General features: G+C 43.2%; 1 protein-coding gene across 5 annotated transcripts in view; it reads right to left on the reverse strand.

Annotated features, from left to right (window-relative positions):
- Nucleotides 1-6,695: 6,695 nt before the first annotated feature.
- LMF1 (lipase maturation factor 1) overlaps nt 6,696-17,999 on the reverse strand; it is a 52,089-nt gene continuing 40,785 nt past the window's right edge. For all 5 annotated transcript variants that reach the window (XM_068129052.2, XM_078785424.1, XM_078785420.1 and 2 more), the window contains 5 exons: nt 11,429-11,594; nt 11,149-11,302; nt 9,855-10,038; nt 9,219-9,331; nt 6,696-9,108 (listed from right to left, as the gene is read on the reverse strand). In XM_068129052.2, coding sequence (XP_067985153.2) covers nt 8,934-9,108; nt 9,219-9,331; nt 9,855-10,038; nt 11,149-11,302; nt 11,429-11,594 — 792 coding nt within the window. In that variant the 3' untranslated portion in view covers nt 6,696-8,933. The remainder of the gene's footprint in view (nt 9,109-9,218; nt 9,332-9,854; nt 10,039-11,148; nt 11,303-11,428; nt 11,595-17,999) is intronic.

Consider the following 17,999-nt stretch of genomic DNA (forward strand, 5'->3'; position numbering starts at 1 on the left):
ACCCTTTTGATGGCGATTTCTCACAATGGCCATTGCATTTGGAGTCGTAATAGTCGGACTCCGCTCTGGGTCTTCCCTTTTCATGCGGTAACAACTGGACATCAAGTGTCCAGGTTTTTTGCAAAAAGCGCAAGTAGGCCCGGAGGAAAAACTCGTGGTCTGCCTCGGGCCCCCCGAAATATAAGTTTGTCTTGGGCCCGCATCCCTCTGATTTCGAACAGGTGGGGTATTCGCGTTGTCCCCATACTCCTCTCGAGGCCGCCGCCAGGTATTGTCGTTCTCCGCACCGGGTGTTCCATAACTCCCCTGCTGAAGTCTAGGCGAGGAGTTAGGTTTGTGGACCCCTATTCGGTGGGTTAAGGCATAATCATCTGCCATGGTGGCTGCGTCCCACAACTTTGGTACTTTCTTTTCCTGCAGGTACACTTTGATGTCCTCGTGGACACACTGCTGGAATTCCTCCACCAGGATCAAGTCACGCAATGTTTCAAAGTCTTTCCCGACTCCTTTTGACTCACACCACCGATCAAACATGCTTTCTTTCACTCTGGCAAACTCCACATGGGTCTCACTCTCCCTCTTCCTGGCATTCCTGAATTTTTGCCTGTAAGCTTCCGGAACCAACTCATAGGCCTTGAGGATGTGCTTCTTCAGTACCTCATAATCTGCACATTGGTCCATTGGTAGCGCCGAATAAATTTCCTGAGCTTTCCCCACCAGCACACTTTGCACGAGTATGGTCCAGGCCTCCTCCGGCCAGTTTAATTGTCGAGCCACTTTCTCAAAGTGTGGAAAAAATTTCGCGACTTCCTTTTCACTGAACGGTGGAACCAGCCTCACATGTCTGCCCACATCCCAGGTTTTCTGGTTAGGTGTCGACCCCGTCAGCAAGGGTGGTGCCTCTCCCCGTTCTCTCATTAACTCCAGCTCCTTGAATTTGATTTCTTGCTGAAGCTCCATGTCACGTTCCTTTAATTCCCTTTCCGCTTTTCTCTCCTCTGCTTCGAGGTCCCTTGCAGCTCTCCTCTCCTCTGCTTTTCTCCCTTCTAACCTTTCCTGGAGTTCTCTTTCCACTCTCCTTTCCTCTGCTTGCTTCTCTTCTCTCCTCTCTTCTGCTTTCCTTTCTTCTTCTGCTCTTTCCTTTTCTGCTTTCCTTTTGTATACAAGATCGAGGCTCGTGAAAGAGCTAAAAACTCGGACTCCTGCCAAGGAGTCTGCAAGTGTGCATCTAATGCACACACAATCTGAAGAATTTCTTCTTCTGCTCTTTCCTTTTCTGCTTTCCTTTCTTCTTCTGCTAACCTTTCCTGGAGTTCTCGTTCCACTCTCCTTTCCTCTGCTTGTTTCTCTTCTCTCCTCTCTTCTGCTTTCCTTTCCTCTTCTTTAATCCGTTCCTGGCTCCGTAATTGCAACTCCAGTTTCCGGAGCTCCACGTCTTCTGGTTCTTCGGGTAGCCACTCCCAGGCTAACTCGTCCCATGTTCCTAATCCCACCATAGATTGTATCACCGTGGCCTGCAACTCTGCCTTCCTCAAATTAGTTCGGACCTCCAAGTTAAAATGTTTGGCCAATTTCAAGAGGTCCGACTTTAGTAACGCTCGGAACTGTGCCTCACTCGGTGTTACCGCAAAGTTCTGTGCCACAAACGCCATGGTGACTATCGTTAACACCTGTTAACCTTCACCCAAGACTTTACCCCAATTTCCCCAAAAATTTTCCAATTAATACTTAATTAATAAATTTTAATTAATAAAAATATTTTTTTATTATTTTATACAAATACACTTTTAGATCCCGGACGTAGACCCAATTGCGTAATCGTAATTTGGACGAGCCCCCAATTCTGTTACGTGGTCCCCTCGGTGACTACCTGGTCTCGGTGACCCCCGGACCGTGAGAGGACCTTCGCCAGCAAGTAGTATTATATATATGCGCTTTCGCAACGCAATCCCTATGAATTCCACCCAAGAGAAACGGATGTGCAATGATATATTTCCAGGGTAAGGATAGCATACGATTTCAATGATACAATCACGGATATTCCCCGAGCAATCAACAACAAACAACCATCAACAATTCCCCAATCCACAATCAATTCCCTATATGCTTAAGATGGCCATCTTATATAGGTGTGTCCACTTCTGTACTCACGACCCCCTTTTGGTCTCTGCCCCTCACAATGTCTCTGGGCCCCTCCTGACCGAGATGCTGGTCGGCGTCGCCGCTCTCGGGCGGTTGAACGAACCCCGGGTGGACGTGTTTCCACCGGGCAGGTATCGTACCAGGCACCGCGGCTGCAGCCCCTCGTGGCCACGCGAAGCGGGTACGGTAAATCAAGCCAAAAGCCCCACGCCGCTTGCAAGGCGTGTTAGGCCCCACAGGCGACCCGTACGCGTCGGTTTAGATAGTTTAGTTTAGACCCGTACGTCGTCGACCCGTACCTGCCGCGAACGGTGCCAGACGCGGGGTCGATGCACGGCCCCACGTCAACTTGACGTCTCCACCGGGTAGGTACACGTCCCGGTAACTCCTCTCGCCAGACGGGCTTCGGAACGCCGCTTTTCCACGCAGCGCAAGGTCGATCCCACCTTTCGTCGGAGCGGGGCGAGGAAGAAGAAGAATACTCGTCCTTTTCTTCCTCGTGTCTTTTCCTCTTCCGTTTCCGGTCACTTCCGTTTCCGGACACTTTTTCAGAAGGGCTCCTGACCCTCCAACCACAACAACCCTTAATCTATTACACATGGATAAGCAAAGACCTGAATGGTAATTCACATACATTCACATAAATATGTAACAATCTGAATTCGGATCTGGATACGAGATTTAAAAAAAATGTTTAAGTGATTCTTCACCATTGAGAGATGGGGCCAAAAACAATATACACTGTAATATCCTCAAAGTGTTGCGGACGAGTTATGACAAAACTTGGTGGATGAGTAGGTTAGACGTGATTAAATTTTGGTCAGGTCTGAGTCCAGATCTGGCCTATCAGTGGGATACAAAATGTAAACTAAATAAGCCTGGCAGAGGTTTGCACTCTACCAAGTGCTCATCTCGTCTTTCCTGTTTTTTTGCACTCTACTATGTCCATTTTATGGTCCGAATCTGCTCTCACAGACAAAGTCAATGGATATTGCTTGGAGTCAAGCAATACCAACTAATTGTGCTGTCCATGAACACCCACGCACCACTTCTGTTGGGTGATTTTAACTCCATTAACCCAAATGGATGGGTACATCTAATGCAGACAGCTGGAGGCACACACAGCTTTGAATATTGAAATGTGTTTTCATTAAAACAATATAGGTTGGCTAATTATGCCGTTTTCATTACCTGAAGGAGGGAGTGAGATAATTATTTTACTACGTCTGCCTTTGTGGCAGTCACACAAAATAGAAAATCATTCCAAACAGGAAACTTTCTATTTTTAAAGACATATAAAGGACACAGATAACAGGAACAGAGAACTAACGTAACTTGTTACATAGGATGGCGTAATAGTCACTGCGTGAACGGCTGTAAATTTCCGGAATTAAAATTTTTATACGACCTTTGAAATTTTTTTTATATTTAAATTTAATTATACAATTGAACACTGTAGAACACAAATCGCCTTCTTATCGTTTCCCAAAACCTCCAGTTTTGCAGTACTTGGACATGTTAAATAAGGTGGTGAATAAGACACTACATCAATAGCGGCAAACTTCTGGAATATTTTTATACGACCTTTAAATCATTATTATATTTCAATGGAATTATATATTTGAACAATTTGTGGGGGTAAGGTGTTCTATGAACTCTCCAGTTACCCTCTCCAGAGGAGAGGGTATTGCATTTGGGTCCGTTTGTTTGTCTGTTTGTTTATGTCTGTTTGTCCGCACAGAATAAGTATGCTTTTCTCTGCAGCCGTTGGTCCGATTAACAGGAAATTTTCACCATAGCTGCGCCTCCTCCTGTAGAAAATTTAATGATAGCCATGACATCATAGGTTACGTGGTATGGGCACCATCTTGGAAAAACTGAAAAGTTTTGCACCTCTATATCTCTAAAAGTGCTGGACAGAAAAATTGAGACATGGCTCATTTTGAAGAACTCTTCATGGGGAATAACATATGTTAATGATGATGTCATAGGTGCCTCCACTAAGACGTCATAATTCGACAACAACAAAACTTCATCTGATCAAGATGAAATGTATTGATCGTCATCTAGCAATAAATGGGCGGAGAAAAAAAAATGGCGTCATCAGTCACGTCGTTCGGCAGCCATATTGGATTGAACATAAATCTATGTCATCAATAAACCGAACAAACACAGCATCTAATAAACACCACACAAACTACAAACACATCCTGGCGAGGGTCTGCAACTTTTTTTTTTTGGTATACAAGATCGAGGCTGGTGTAAGAGCTAACATTAATCACAAAAAGATAAACTGACACATAAAACACAAGATAAAGGGAGCGGGAGACAAGATGGGGAGAGAGAGGGAAGCACACAAGTACAACATTTGAGAGCAGGGACATCGGGAGATCTGTGGGAGGGAGAGGGCTTGGGGGGGGGAGGCACGGAAAGGGGGTGGAGGGGCGGGAGGGGGTATAAAACACATGTACACTGCTAGGACATCCAGGAAAGAAGCCGATATTTCAAAAAAGTGGATCTGTGGTGAATTAACGGGGGTAGAAAAGATCAAGGTTTTGGATGGGGGAAGAAAAGAGATGGTGGTGAACAGCTGTTTTAAAGACCTGGAGGAGGAGTGGGATTGAAGGGAGTGGGGGAGTTTGTTCCAGAAGCGGGAGAAAAGGGGAATGAAAGAGTGAAGGTGAGCAGAGAGCCTAGATTTTGGTAGTTTCACCATAAGAGGGTTGCTGGCAGATCTTGGGCGTCCTGCAGGAATATTTGGGGGACAAAGCATAGACAGAGCAGGGGGAGCAAGGCCGGAGAGGGGTCGGGAGAAGACAGACTTGTTATACTTGTTATTCAAAGAACAAAATAAGAACAACTAATGAAGAAATTGCTCCAATCTACTTTAACAATTGTGTAATCAGGAAAGTGATTATTCACAATGATTTATATATGGGTTATTATTTATCACCACATTCCTGCCATGGACCAATGAAATTTCAGCTTAAGTTTCCATCTTATACTTCTGTCCTGTTGTACTTTCCATTGTCTTTCCTTTTTTTATACATCCTTTCATCTGATTTAAACCAAGATACTGGTTTTGAAAATAATTACATAACAGTTATTGATTAGGAAAGAGTTACAAATTGTGTACACACGTTTTTCTGCATTCCTGTTTGTTTATATTTGCTTATTAGCCTTTAACTATCCACAGAAGCTCCACTCAATCTTCAACACATGTACATCATAGTAAACATCGGGGCAATACCCCTGGTGCTCACCTGGTAGAATAAACAGTATACTGCACTGACTAAAGGTATTTTAAACCAATTTCCATGCTTGCTAGAAGATAGGGAAGCATGTAGAATCATACTAACATAATCATAAGACTTTAAACAAACAAACAAACAAAAATACCTATTTTGGGGGAAAATCCACCCGCCCCCTCCTCCCACCCCATTTATCTCCTCAGACCCCAATTTTTCCAATGCCTTGAACAAACATTGGTACATCATGAGTGATGAAGGTTGTGGTCAAGTTTCATCAAAATAGTGTGTGTAGTTTCAGAGAGGAAAAAGCAAATTCCTATTTTGGGGGGGGGGGGGGGGGTAGGGGGAGGGTCAAACCGGGATCCACTTTGACCCCCGGTAGACCCCCTTAGACTCTGATGTATTTTAATGCCGTGTACAAACTTTAGTCACAACACAACAAATATCATTTGTGCTAAATTTGGTCGCAATCTCTTTTTTGTATACAGAATCGAGGCTCGTGAAAGAGCTAACATTTATTTCACAAACAAATCAACCAGACAAACAAGATATATAAAAAGAGGGAGCGGAAGACAAGATGGGGAGAGAAGGGGAAGCACACAAACACAACATTTGAGAGCAGGGAGATGTGTGGGAGGGAGAGGGCTTGGGGGGAGGAGGCGTGGGAAGGGGGGGGGGGGGTGGAAGAAGTATAAAACACAAGGACACAAAGGACTTCCAGGACAGAAGTTGGTATTTCAAAAAAGTGGATTTGGGGTGAAATTAGCGGGGGTAGAAAAGATCAAGGTTTTGGAAGGGGGAAGATAAGAGATGGTGGTGAACAGCTGTTTTAAAGACCTGGAGGGTGGAGTGGGATTGAATAGAGTGAGGGAGTTTGTTCCAGAGGCGGGAGAAAAGAGGAATGAAGGAGTGAAGGTGAGCAGAGAGTTTTGATTTTCGCAGTTTAACCAAAAGAGGGTTGCAGGCAGATCTTGTGCGACCTGTAGGAATATTTGAGGGACAGAGCCCAGAGAGAGCTGGAGGGGCAAGGCCAGAGAGGAGTCGGTAGAAGACGGAAAGACCACCAACCTGCCTGCGGTGAGTGAGTGAAAGGCCCTTGGAGAAGGCTTCATCGCAGGAGATTCCAATGATTCTTCAGCGGTTTCAGAGAAGAAGTTTCAAGTGTTTACAGACGGACTGACGGACAGACTGACAGACAGACAACGCGCCATCGCATAAGCTCCCTTGAAAGTCGCTCCAGGTGAGCTAATAATAATAACAATATGAAGCTGTTGATAAACGAAAGATGATTTGTGACTTCGATAACAATGGAATAATCATATTTTATTATTTATTCCAACATTTACCAAATGGACATGTCATTATTTCCATTTGTCCAATTCCAGTAGTAAAAACAGTTGTACACAAGTCAAAAGGAAATAATCATAGCTTTATTTATCCAGTTACATTGTCATACTATATATTGTTATGGATAAGGCCTAAGACATCATTGGGAATATGTATATCCCTGGAGGACATGCAGTCATGAGAGCACGCATGGAGCTGGAAGTTGCAGGCCGAACGCCTCTTTATTGACTCTTGCTCGTTCTCTGTCCCGGTTCCGCTATGAAAATATATATGGCATACTTATGTTTGCCGTTGGTATGGTGTGTACGAAAGGCATAATAATTGTTTATTATTGCTTGCTGACATGTGTCACGTTGTTCTTCTCCCCTCAATTATTGGAATAAACATAATTATTGTTGCACAACCTATGTGGCCATTAAGAAACGGGATTCTACAGATTTTCATAGTGATTGACATTATAATCTGCTTGGCCGGAAAATTGGATGCGCACTTACATGTGCATTTTAAATAATCGCTCGCCAACTACATCCGGCGGTGATCTTGATGTCATTTTAGCTGCAGTTGTTGGGTCGTTAGACGCCGATTCGCGATTTCATTGATCCATTGGTAGCGGAGATCTTTTCTTCCCTTAGCCACTTTGCTGGGATGACGGGTTGGTCTCTGAAGACCCCAACCTGGAACAATAAAATTGGAGAAGTGTCTGTTTGTTTGACGAATATGCACTCCTCTTGAAACGTTGGACAGAATGAGTTGCCAACTGGTGGGTTCGCTCATGTGATGCATGGGAAGGTTTTAGTGGGTATAAAAGAGATCATAGTACCATGGGGTCAGGGTGGGAGGAGGACCCAAATTTTGTCTATGTAAATATGCATCAAATGCTATCACCTGATGGAAGCCGTATTATACGTCATAAGTCCTAATTCGTTTTGATGATGTGCTGTACTCTTTACATAGGGTCTTGCTGCTGAAGCAGTTTCATGGCAAGGGTTATACTGTGTGGATTGCCATTCCCTTCCAAGCGTTGTTTGTACATGCTCTGTCCTTGGAGAGCATCTCTATCCTTTGATGAACTCTATCCTTGGTGGTTTCTCATATGCTCTAAATGCTGATTGTCAAGCAAGGATGTAGCACGTACCATTTTAAAAGTCTTTCGTATGATTTGGCCAGCCTGGTGTTGGCTTAGCAGTTAGGGTGCCGGCTTGGGATCCTAGGATCCTGGGTTCGAATCCCGGTCAATCGCTGAATTAACGCCAAGGGGGTTGACTCAGCCTGTCATTCATCCTTCCGAGGTCGGCAAATTGAGTACCAGTTCACTGATAATTCCCTGTGTGTCGCAAGAGGTGACTAACAGGGTTGGTGGCAGGAAGAGCATCCGGCCATAAAACATTGCTTCAAAAAGGGGAACACGGTGCCCCAAAAAGTCCAACCCCTGCTATGTGGGGAAAATGGCCTCTAAAGGTGGTTGGTAGAATGATTTGGCCCCATTTGAACCTCCTCCTAGACTCAGAGCGGACTCTTTAACCATGACATGAACCCTAACAGTGGGGGTATTAACCCGTCCATGAAGATGGGTTATTTGCGAGTGAATATAATCCAGTCATCCACCAACATTGTCACTCAGGGTGTCAATCTCTTGAGTATTATAATAAATGATCAGGGAAGTTAATAGCTCAAGCTTTTATGGAAGCTACCGGTTCTCATGTCTCTTTAATGTCACAATTTAAGTGTAGAAGCCATTTGTCTCATTGGCATTGAAAATCCTGGCCTGACATAATATATCTCTAATAGGTTTGTGGTCTACGTAAAGTTGTCGAGCAGCACACAGTAATTTTTGTGAGTATCTCTCAAATAGTTCTGAAGATACAGCTATTGCAAAATTCCTCTAAAATAAGATTATTTTTTATCAGCATTGGAGAACCCCTGCCTCTGGGACCTCAATTTCCCAAATATGAGATGAGTGCTAAAATATTGGGGTTTATCACATGATCTGCCACCAATACCATAAAAAGACAAACTAATTGGCATTATCAGGTGGAAGGCAATCCAATTCACATGGACGGCTCCTTTAGAGATAGTCGCACCTCAACTAATTCCCATCAGGAGCAAAGAGAGCAATGCTGGCTCGGTCACATTAACTTGGAAAAACAACAACAAAAATCGTCCTGAGGATACATGAGCATTCCATTCTGAGACTCAAAGTCTCTCTGGAAGATTCCATCCATGTGAGCGGAAATACGGTGCCAATATTTCGAGGTTAACAGGAGGGAGGTATCCACCAATGCGCTTCCGGATCCACCACTTTCCAGTTGCTGCATTTTTCCTACCTGGATGGCTGAATTGGTAACGGAAGTGCTCGGCACGAACCCACCTGGACAATCATACAGGAAAACGATTTCAGAAAGTCAGATAAACCAGACACATAGTAAAAATCGAATAGTACTCAAACGGAATGCATTATTGGGCAGCAGAAGCCCTCACCTCGGGGGATAACGACCATGAAAAGGGTTGTGATCCATGAGGTCAAGTGTGGCGTTGTCGTTTATGAGAAGTTTACCCACCAGGTGTACCAACCACTCGTTCTGTTCGTATGTCTGTGTGAGGTTAAACAATCCCAATTAACCACTGCCCAGAAAAACAACAGGAAAATGAATGAATAAGACCGTTCATTGTAACCACATTAACAAACACCATCGTTTTTGTCTCACACTTATATTCTGCACACATTTGACATTTCACTTTTGAATGTGGTGAAAACAATAGCACCATATAATATAAAGTATTATTCTGTATTTTATATTCTCCTTAACAGAAGAGATGATTTTCTTTATCATTATTTTAATAGTCCTCTGCCCAAGCTATTAACAATACAGGGTGTTTATAAAGTCCGTATCTATTTAGTTACCCGTTATTTCTCTGAAATAGATAGAGACTTCATAAACACCCTGTATTGTCGACACTTCCATTACATGAACCATTGAAATGCTCAAACACATGAGTAACCACCTGCAATTTTGAATTAAAAGCAGATAAAGGACATCATTCGTATTATTAACGGTTGCTGTGGCTTTTCCTGCCAAAGTAGATAAAAATACAATCTCTATGAGCAAGTGTTACCTGAAAAGCAGCAAACCACATGAGCCAATCCAAGCGGTAATGGTAGGGCGAGATCAAGCAAGGTCGACGTTTCAAAGACCCCGGCTTACACTTGAACTCGTACTCTTCCCACACAACAGACACTCCTTTGGGATCAGCGCTTGCTGTGCCCTGCAAGATCACCTCTGTCCGCTCCTTGGTCACCCTGAGAAAGTAGTTTTATGTTGTAGTGATGCAAGGGCCAAAATCTTAAAGGGAATGTGAGGTATTTATACATTTGCCATCTTATTGAATAGATCATTCGTTAGCAAATAAAAGAAGAAAGAGCAATCAGAGATTGCAGACCCTCACCAAGACGGATTTGTGTGGTCTATTTTGTGTGGTGTTTATTAGATGCTGTGTTTGTGTGGTTTATTGACGTTGATTTATGTTAAATCCAATATGGCTGCTGAACCACGTGATCGATGATGTCATCAATTTAATTCTCCCATACAATGTTTGTGTAGATCATGCTCAAGAAATTTCAAACTGATCGGATCAATCGTTCTACCTGTCTAATCATGACATCATAATGAAGGCACTGATGACATCATCATGAATATATGTTGTTCCCCATGAGGAGTACTTGACAATGAGCCATGTTTCAATTTTTTCCATGTATTGGTTTCGCAGATATAGAAGAACAAAGTTTTTTGGTTTTTCCAAGATGGCGCCCGTACCACGTGACCTATGACGTCATAATTATCATAAGAAATTATACAGGAGGATGCGCTCCTATTATATGGTGAAAATTTCTTGGAAATCAGACCAACGGTAGCAGAGAAAAGCATAATCACGTTCTGTGCAGACAAACAGACAGACAGACAAACGGACAAAGAAACGGACCCAAATGCAATAACCTCTCCTCTGGTGAGGGTAACAAGTAGATCAAGTCAATTCTTTTTAAATATCTCCTAGAATTCAACGACAGGTAGTATTTGGTCAGAATGATGGACACCTGGATGGGGTAAACAAGTTTGAAATATTGTATGTCAAAGCACTTGAAATATGGTAAATAACACTGATGTAATGATGAGAATAATGGCCTGAAAGGACAGCTCAGAGGAATGGTACTTCACTTTTGCTCTGTCTAGTCCAAGATTGGCTATCGACTACTATAAATTGTAAACTGGAAATTCAGGTTACTCTTGCTCACAATCATCCCCCTAATCAAAAGTCATCAGGAAACCTCACATCAATCTCCTATCGTGACTGGAGCTGGAAGTTTAAAGTAGGAAGATTCTCACAGACAGCAGATGTGATAGACAGTACGTACGTTCCGAATGCTCCGTAAGTGTTGACAATGCGAAGAGGGTCGAAGGAGGTGTTCATGTGCTGACGGGCACTAAGAAGGTTTTGAATGACAGGAATGCTCAAGTAAGCAATGAGGAGACCAAGAGCTAAATGGAGGCCTTGCCTGACCCGGCACCCTTAATAGAAACACAACATGAAATGTATTACAATGAATGATCTCTTTCTGCATTCAATCCGATTAGAGTACAATATATCTCATAAAAGCACAATGTATAATACCATTGACAAATAATTGGACATACAAAAGCCTGGATGCTGCCCTTTGTGTTTCGCCTGAACTTGAGCTGCCGCAGTACGTGTAGCTGTGCTGAATAGCGGTGCAAGAACTGGATCATCAAAACTGGCAATGCAGGGAACGATGGTGACCCAGTTGAGGAAACTCAAATTCCCGCTGAGAATTAACAGAACCTTCCACAGATAAAAAGAGAATTTAAGAAAATATTACAATCGGCTTTACTGAATGAAATACAGTAATTGCCACGCGAAGGCATAATTTGTACAATTTCAATCTTGTTTATTATTTTTGGCAACAATTGTATTTCAAAGACATATTGTAGTAAAACAAAACCAGATTATTACAACTATTCCTGAATCTGTCTGATAATCTACCCTCCAGTCCGTTAAAGCCTCCAGCTCAGCGACATATTATGGGTTCTCTCATACCAACTCCTGAGTCTTCATATTGTCGCTCATCCCCTATTCCCTTTTTATCCGTCTTTCCCTTTCTTGTAATGGACAGCATTAGCTAGTTTTAGTCCACCTGTATACCTTGTACCCTATATCAGTATGTTGACCTCTGCCATTTCACTCTTCCATGAGCCTCAACTTCAGTAGACAAAAATAAATTCTGATACTTTGAGCAAAAGCAGCCATTTTAACATTTCCAGTAAGGTGATAATTCCAGCATGTAAAGAGTGGTCAGAAGGATTGCAAATGGGATAATAACAATTGCCCAGGGACTCAAGCCACATTCCATATCGATAAACTCACATTTATTTCAATGAATCATTTCTTGTGAAAAAATAATTCCTCTGCCAAATTATGTCCTCAGATCTGGTGTGAAAAATTAAGACTCTAATTTTTTTTTTTTTTTACAGTCAAGGCTCATGGAGGAGCAAAATGACAGAAGGTGTCCATGAACCAGGATGTCCATGGTTAGCTCACCTGGATCAAAGTTCAGGAAAGCTTATGCGATGGTGCGTTGTCAGTCCGTCAGTCTGTAAACACTTGCAACTTCTTCTCCGAAACCGCTGAAGGGATTGTGACCAAACTTGGCACAAATGATATTATTTGTGTTGTGACTAAAGTTTATTCATGGCATTGAAAACATCGGGGTCTAAGGGGTTTTACTGGGGGTCAAAGTGGATCCAGGTTTGACCCCCAAAATAGGAATTTGCTTTTTTCTCAGAAACTACACACACAATTTTGATGAAACTTGACCACAATCTTCATCACCCGTGATGTACTGACGTTTGTTCACAGCATTTTAAAAAAATCTGCCCCTTTAGGGGTCTACTGGGGTGTTTGGGTGTTGCCCCCCAAAATAGGTATTTTTTTGTTTGTTTGTTTAAAGTCTTATGATTATGTTTGTATGATTTCACATGCTGCGCTGTCTTCTAGCAACCATTGAAATTGTTTTAAAATACCTTTACTCAGTGTGGTATACTGTTTATTCTACCAGGTAGGCACCAGGGGTATTGCCCATATGTTTTAGATTTACAGAGGAGGGAATAAAAGAACAAATGGAAAGTCAGCAAACAACCTTAGAATTAAAGACGGGGTATGACAGAGTTATCAGGAACTAGAACAGCATTCGGTAGAGCGCACACCTCCGCCAGGCCAAACAGTTTACGTTTTGTATCCCACTGATAGGCCAGATCTGCATCTCTAATCGGCTTTTTCTTGTTACCTACCCAACTCATCCACCAAGTTTTGTTATAATCCGTCCACAACTTTTTGAAATATGTTATTTATCGTTTGGCCACATCTCTCGATGATGAAGAATCAATTAAAAGAAATTTTTCAATTCTCGGATCCGGATCCGGATCCAGATCTTCAATTCGTCCTTGTCACACAGCCAACCTGTCCACCAAGTTTCATGTGAATTTGTACCTAACTTTTTGAGATATCCTGCTCACAGGCAGACAGACAGACAGACAGAGAGAGAGACAAACAGACAGACAAACAGACAGACAGGGGTGAAAACATAACCTGCGTCCACCTTCAGGAGCGGAGGTAATTACAAAGATAAAATCAATGGAAATGGGAGCCAACATGAGATGGTGATGGTGACGTGCAACGTTGAGGCTGTTGAGGGAGGAACATGATTGGACAGACACAGGGAAAATCTTAATTTTAAACCACAATAAATTAAAATTAAATAAATTAAATTAAATAATAAACAATAAATTAAATTAATTAATTAATTTTAAATCACAGAACAAATTCAGTTGCTCACTGTCAGAGATAAATAATTTTGGGGCGAATGAGAATATGTACTTGTATTTCTTGGGAATGCTTTTAATCAATGGTGATAATATCTATATAATCTATATTATAATAGCCGTAGATGATTCTGTCTGTTGGGTGTCTGTCCGGGGTGTGGCTTACTCGGTTTGCAGGGTAGCTCCACCCATAGCTCCACCCATAGCTCCACCCATAGCTCCACCCATTCTGGGAGTGGCTTCATATAATTATAAACAAATATCCACCATTTTATTAACTCGCATAGCTTAAGGGCCTGTTTTGTAGGCCCGTGGTGTCTTGCTCTCTCTCCCAGTTTTATTTCAAATCAAATTCGATATATCATTTCATTTTTCACAGTCGCTAACATAGTTTTAGACTCGGTTGAAAAAAAACGGGAAGAAAATCCGATAAAAGTTGCCGTTTATAGAACGAATGAATTCTCAAACGCCTGCAACTTCAAGGCCATTGAGTCTCTCTCACGCCTTTATCTCCAATCTAACTCACCATATGATTTCATTTTTATCGATGGTTTCAGACTCGGTGTCAGCAATAATTGAGAACATTCCACACACGCGGGAAAATGCAGAGATATATTTTTTAAAATCGCGTCATGGTGTATCATACACCGCCCAACATGACACCGACGGCAACGTGTCAATATATATTAAAAATTCGCTTTTGCTTTTCCGTTAAGATATATTACTTTTTCGTTTGATGACAGTCGTCACAAAAACGTCAACAATGATGCCGACATATATTTCTTCGTTTTTATTTCATTCAACATTATTAGCCGGAAGTAAAATATGTTTCAGGAAATTACCGAGATATTTCTTCGTTTTTTTTATTAGTTATGTGCGCATACACTTTAAATAGGTATATTTGAAATCTTTAATTTTCCACAAACATTCCACACACGCGGGAAAATGCAGAGATATATTTTTTTAAATCGCGTCATGGTGTATCATACACCGCCCAACATGACACCGACGGCAATGTGTCGATATATATTAAAAATTCGCTTTTGCTTTTCCGTTAAGATATATTACTTTTTCGTTTGATGACAGTCGTCACAAAAACGTCAACAATGATGCCGACATATATTTCTTCGTTTTTATTTCATTCAACATTATTAGCCGGAAGTAAAATATGTTTCAGGAAATTACCGAGATATTTCTTCGTTTTTTTTATTAGTTATGTGCGCATACACTTTAAATAGGTTTATTTGAAATCTTTAATTTTCCACAAACATTCCACACACGCGGGAAAATGCAGATATATTTTTTAAAATCGCGTCATGGTGTATCATACACCGCCCAACATGACACCGACGGCAATGTGTCGATATATATTAAAAATTCGCTTTTGCTTTTCCGTTAAGATATATTACGTTTTCGTTTGATGACAGTCGTCACAAAAACGTCAACAATGATGCCGACATATATTTCTTCGTTTTTATTTCATTCAACGTTATTAGCCGTAGACAACTCTTGTATGGTGCTGTTCTCTATTGCGTTCTCATCTTGTGTAATACTGCGCATTGTTATTTGCATATTCTGTATCTATTATCTTATTCTAATATCTACCATCGCTTTCTTTGTCTTGCAGATTGATTGTTCATCGTTGTTGCTAATAAACCTGCATTCAATTGATACATTCTTGTTTATGAACAATCAACTCATCTGAAGATGCCTGCTGCAGTCTGCCCCTTCCCGAGCTGTGTCTACGTTCCTGACAGCACTGACAATGCCGTTGCTGCTATCCAGCTCTCCATCCACGCCATGACTCACACGTCCATTGCACCAGCCAAACCGGACAAAGTCAGCCGTCCTCGTATCCAAACCGGCGGTACCAGCGAAGATTGGCAATATTTCACCAGAAGATGGGATGGTTACAAGGCAGCGACCCAGATAATCGGCAATGATGTTCGCGTTCAACTCCTTGAATGTTGTGATGATAACCTACGACGTGACCTCCACCGCAGCAACCCACGCATTGAAATCAAGGACGAGGCAGCTATACTACAAGCCATTCGGTCCCTTGCTGTCCGAGAGGAGAATACCATGGTGTCCCGCGTAAACCTCCACAACATGCGACAGGACCGAGAAGAACCAATTCGTACCTACGCAGCCCGTCTGGCTGGTCAAGCTGAGATCTGCAAGTTTTCTGTTGTATGCTCATGCAATCCCCCTACTGATGTCAACTACACCAAGGACATGGTTCGCGATGTCCTATGTCGGGGACTCGCCGATCAAGATATACAACAGGACATTCTCGGCGATCAAAATCAGAACATGAGCTTGGAGGAAGTTCTTATTTTCGTCGAGGCCAAGGAAGCAGGGAAACGTTCCCAGAATGCCTTGCTCGATAGTGAAGGCGCTCATGGCGCAAGCCAATACAAAATCTGGAAGAACAAAAGAGCCCTGATCACTACCGACAAGCAGGCGGCCATTTGTAGTTATTGCGGCAAAACTGGTCATGGCAAACAGCCGAACATCGACCAAAGGCGTCAATTCTGCAATGCCTACGGGAAAACATGCAGTAAATGCGCCACTCGCGGCCATTTTGCACATGTCTGCCGGGGAGGCACGAAAAAGGCGGACAACAAACCTACGGACAAATCAATGGATGCTCATGATGTGGAAGAAAGCAGCCAGGTCCACGATCTCCTCTGCTCTGTCACGGAACGAGAAACGGCCATTTGGAAGCCGCAAATTAAAAGGGCCATGGCCACCTTGTCAACTCCACTACACCTCGACCACCATATATTTGACCACCTCTCTGGCTGGACCAAGAAGAAGTCTCAACCACAGCCGTACATAAAACTCATAGCACGGATCGATAAGGAATCTTATGACCATTTCGGCCAGCCACTGTCATCCCGACCAAAATCGGCCAGGCTCCAGGCCATGGCCGACACTGGCTGTCAAAGCTGCCTCACAGGACTTAATATTTTCCACAAACTCGGGCTGCGTAATGAAGACCTGTTACCTGTCAACCTGAAGATGAATGCTGTTAACAGTGGAAGGGTCCGGATTATCGGCGCCATGCTCCTACACCTGTCTGGTCGCACAGCCAATGGCGACATTATTGAAACCCGACAAATCTGCTACATCTCACCTGACACACGGAACATGTATCTCAGTCGTGAAGCATGCGTCGATCTAGGCCTCGTGTCTAGTAGCTTCCCAACCATTGGCGAATCCAACACAGTTGGTGCTGCAGTGGCAGCAGTTATCGATGCAAATTGTAACTGCCCGGAAAGATCGCTTCCCCCTACACTGCCTACATCTATCCCATTTCCGGCCACTGACGAGAACCGAGAGAGGCTGGAGAAATGGCTACTGGAGTACTACAAAAGCAGCACATTCAATGTCTGCGAACACCAGCCACTACCCCACATGGAAGGTCCGCCTCTCACACTGATGGTTGACCCCGAGGCAACACCAAAAGCGGTGCACACCCCAGTGCCTGTCCCCTTACACTGGCAGGCAGAAGTCAAGGCTGGTATCGATCGCGACATCAGGTTAGGGGTTCTGGAACCGGTGCCAATTGGTGAACCAGTGACATGGTGCAGCAGAATGGTCGTCTGTCCAAAGAAGGATGGGACCCCACGGAGGACAGTTGATCTGCAACCACTGAATGCGCACTGCACACGTGAGACCCACCACACCCAGTCACCCTTCCATCAAGCAATGGCAGTGCCACATAACACCAAAAAGACGGTAACAGACGCCTGGAATGGCTATCACAGCGTTCCAATCAGAGAATGTGACCGCCATCTGACAACGTTCATCACACCATGGGGCCGATACCATTACTGCACCACTCCCCAAGGTTACATCGCTTCAGGTGATGGATACTCCAGACGATTTGACGAAATTGTATCGGACTTCAAAAACAAGTCCAAATGTATTGATGATACCATCATGTGGAGCGACACATTGGAAGAGAGCTTTTTTCAGACATGCAACTGGCTCGACCTGTGCGGCCGTAATGGGATTACGCAAAATCCGACGAAATTCCATTTTGGTCAGGACACGGTCGAATTCGCTGGATTCGAGATCACCATGGACAGTGTACGACCATGCCAAAGGTATCTCCAAGCGATACAGGACTTCCCCACACCAAAAACAATTACTGACATTCGCTCCTGGTTTGGGCTAGTCAATCAGGTAACATACTGCTTCAGCATGACCGAGAGGATGCGACCTTTTCGGGACCTCCTAAAACCATGCACCCCCTTCTACTGGGATGCAACACTACAATCCCTATTCGAAGAATCAAAACGACTCATCATATCTGAAGTCGCAAATGGGGTCCGGATCTTTGACAAGGAACGGACAACAT

Source organism: Myxine glutinosa, chromosome 1 (assembly GCF_964187855.1).
Source record: "Myxine glutinosa chromosome 1, kmMyxGlut1.1, whole genome shotgun sequence".
Lineage (NCBI taxonomy): Eukaryota > Metazoa > Chordata > Myxini > Myxiniformes > Myxinidae > Myxine > Myxine glutinosa.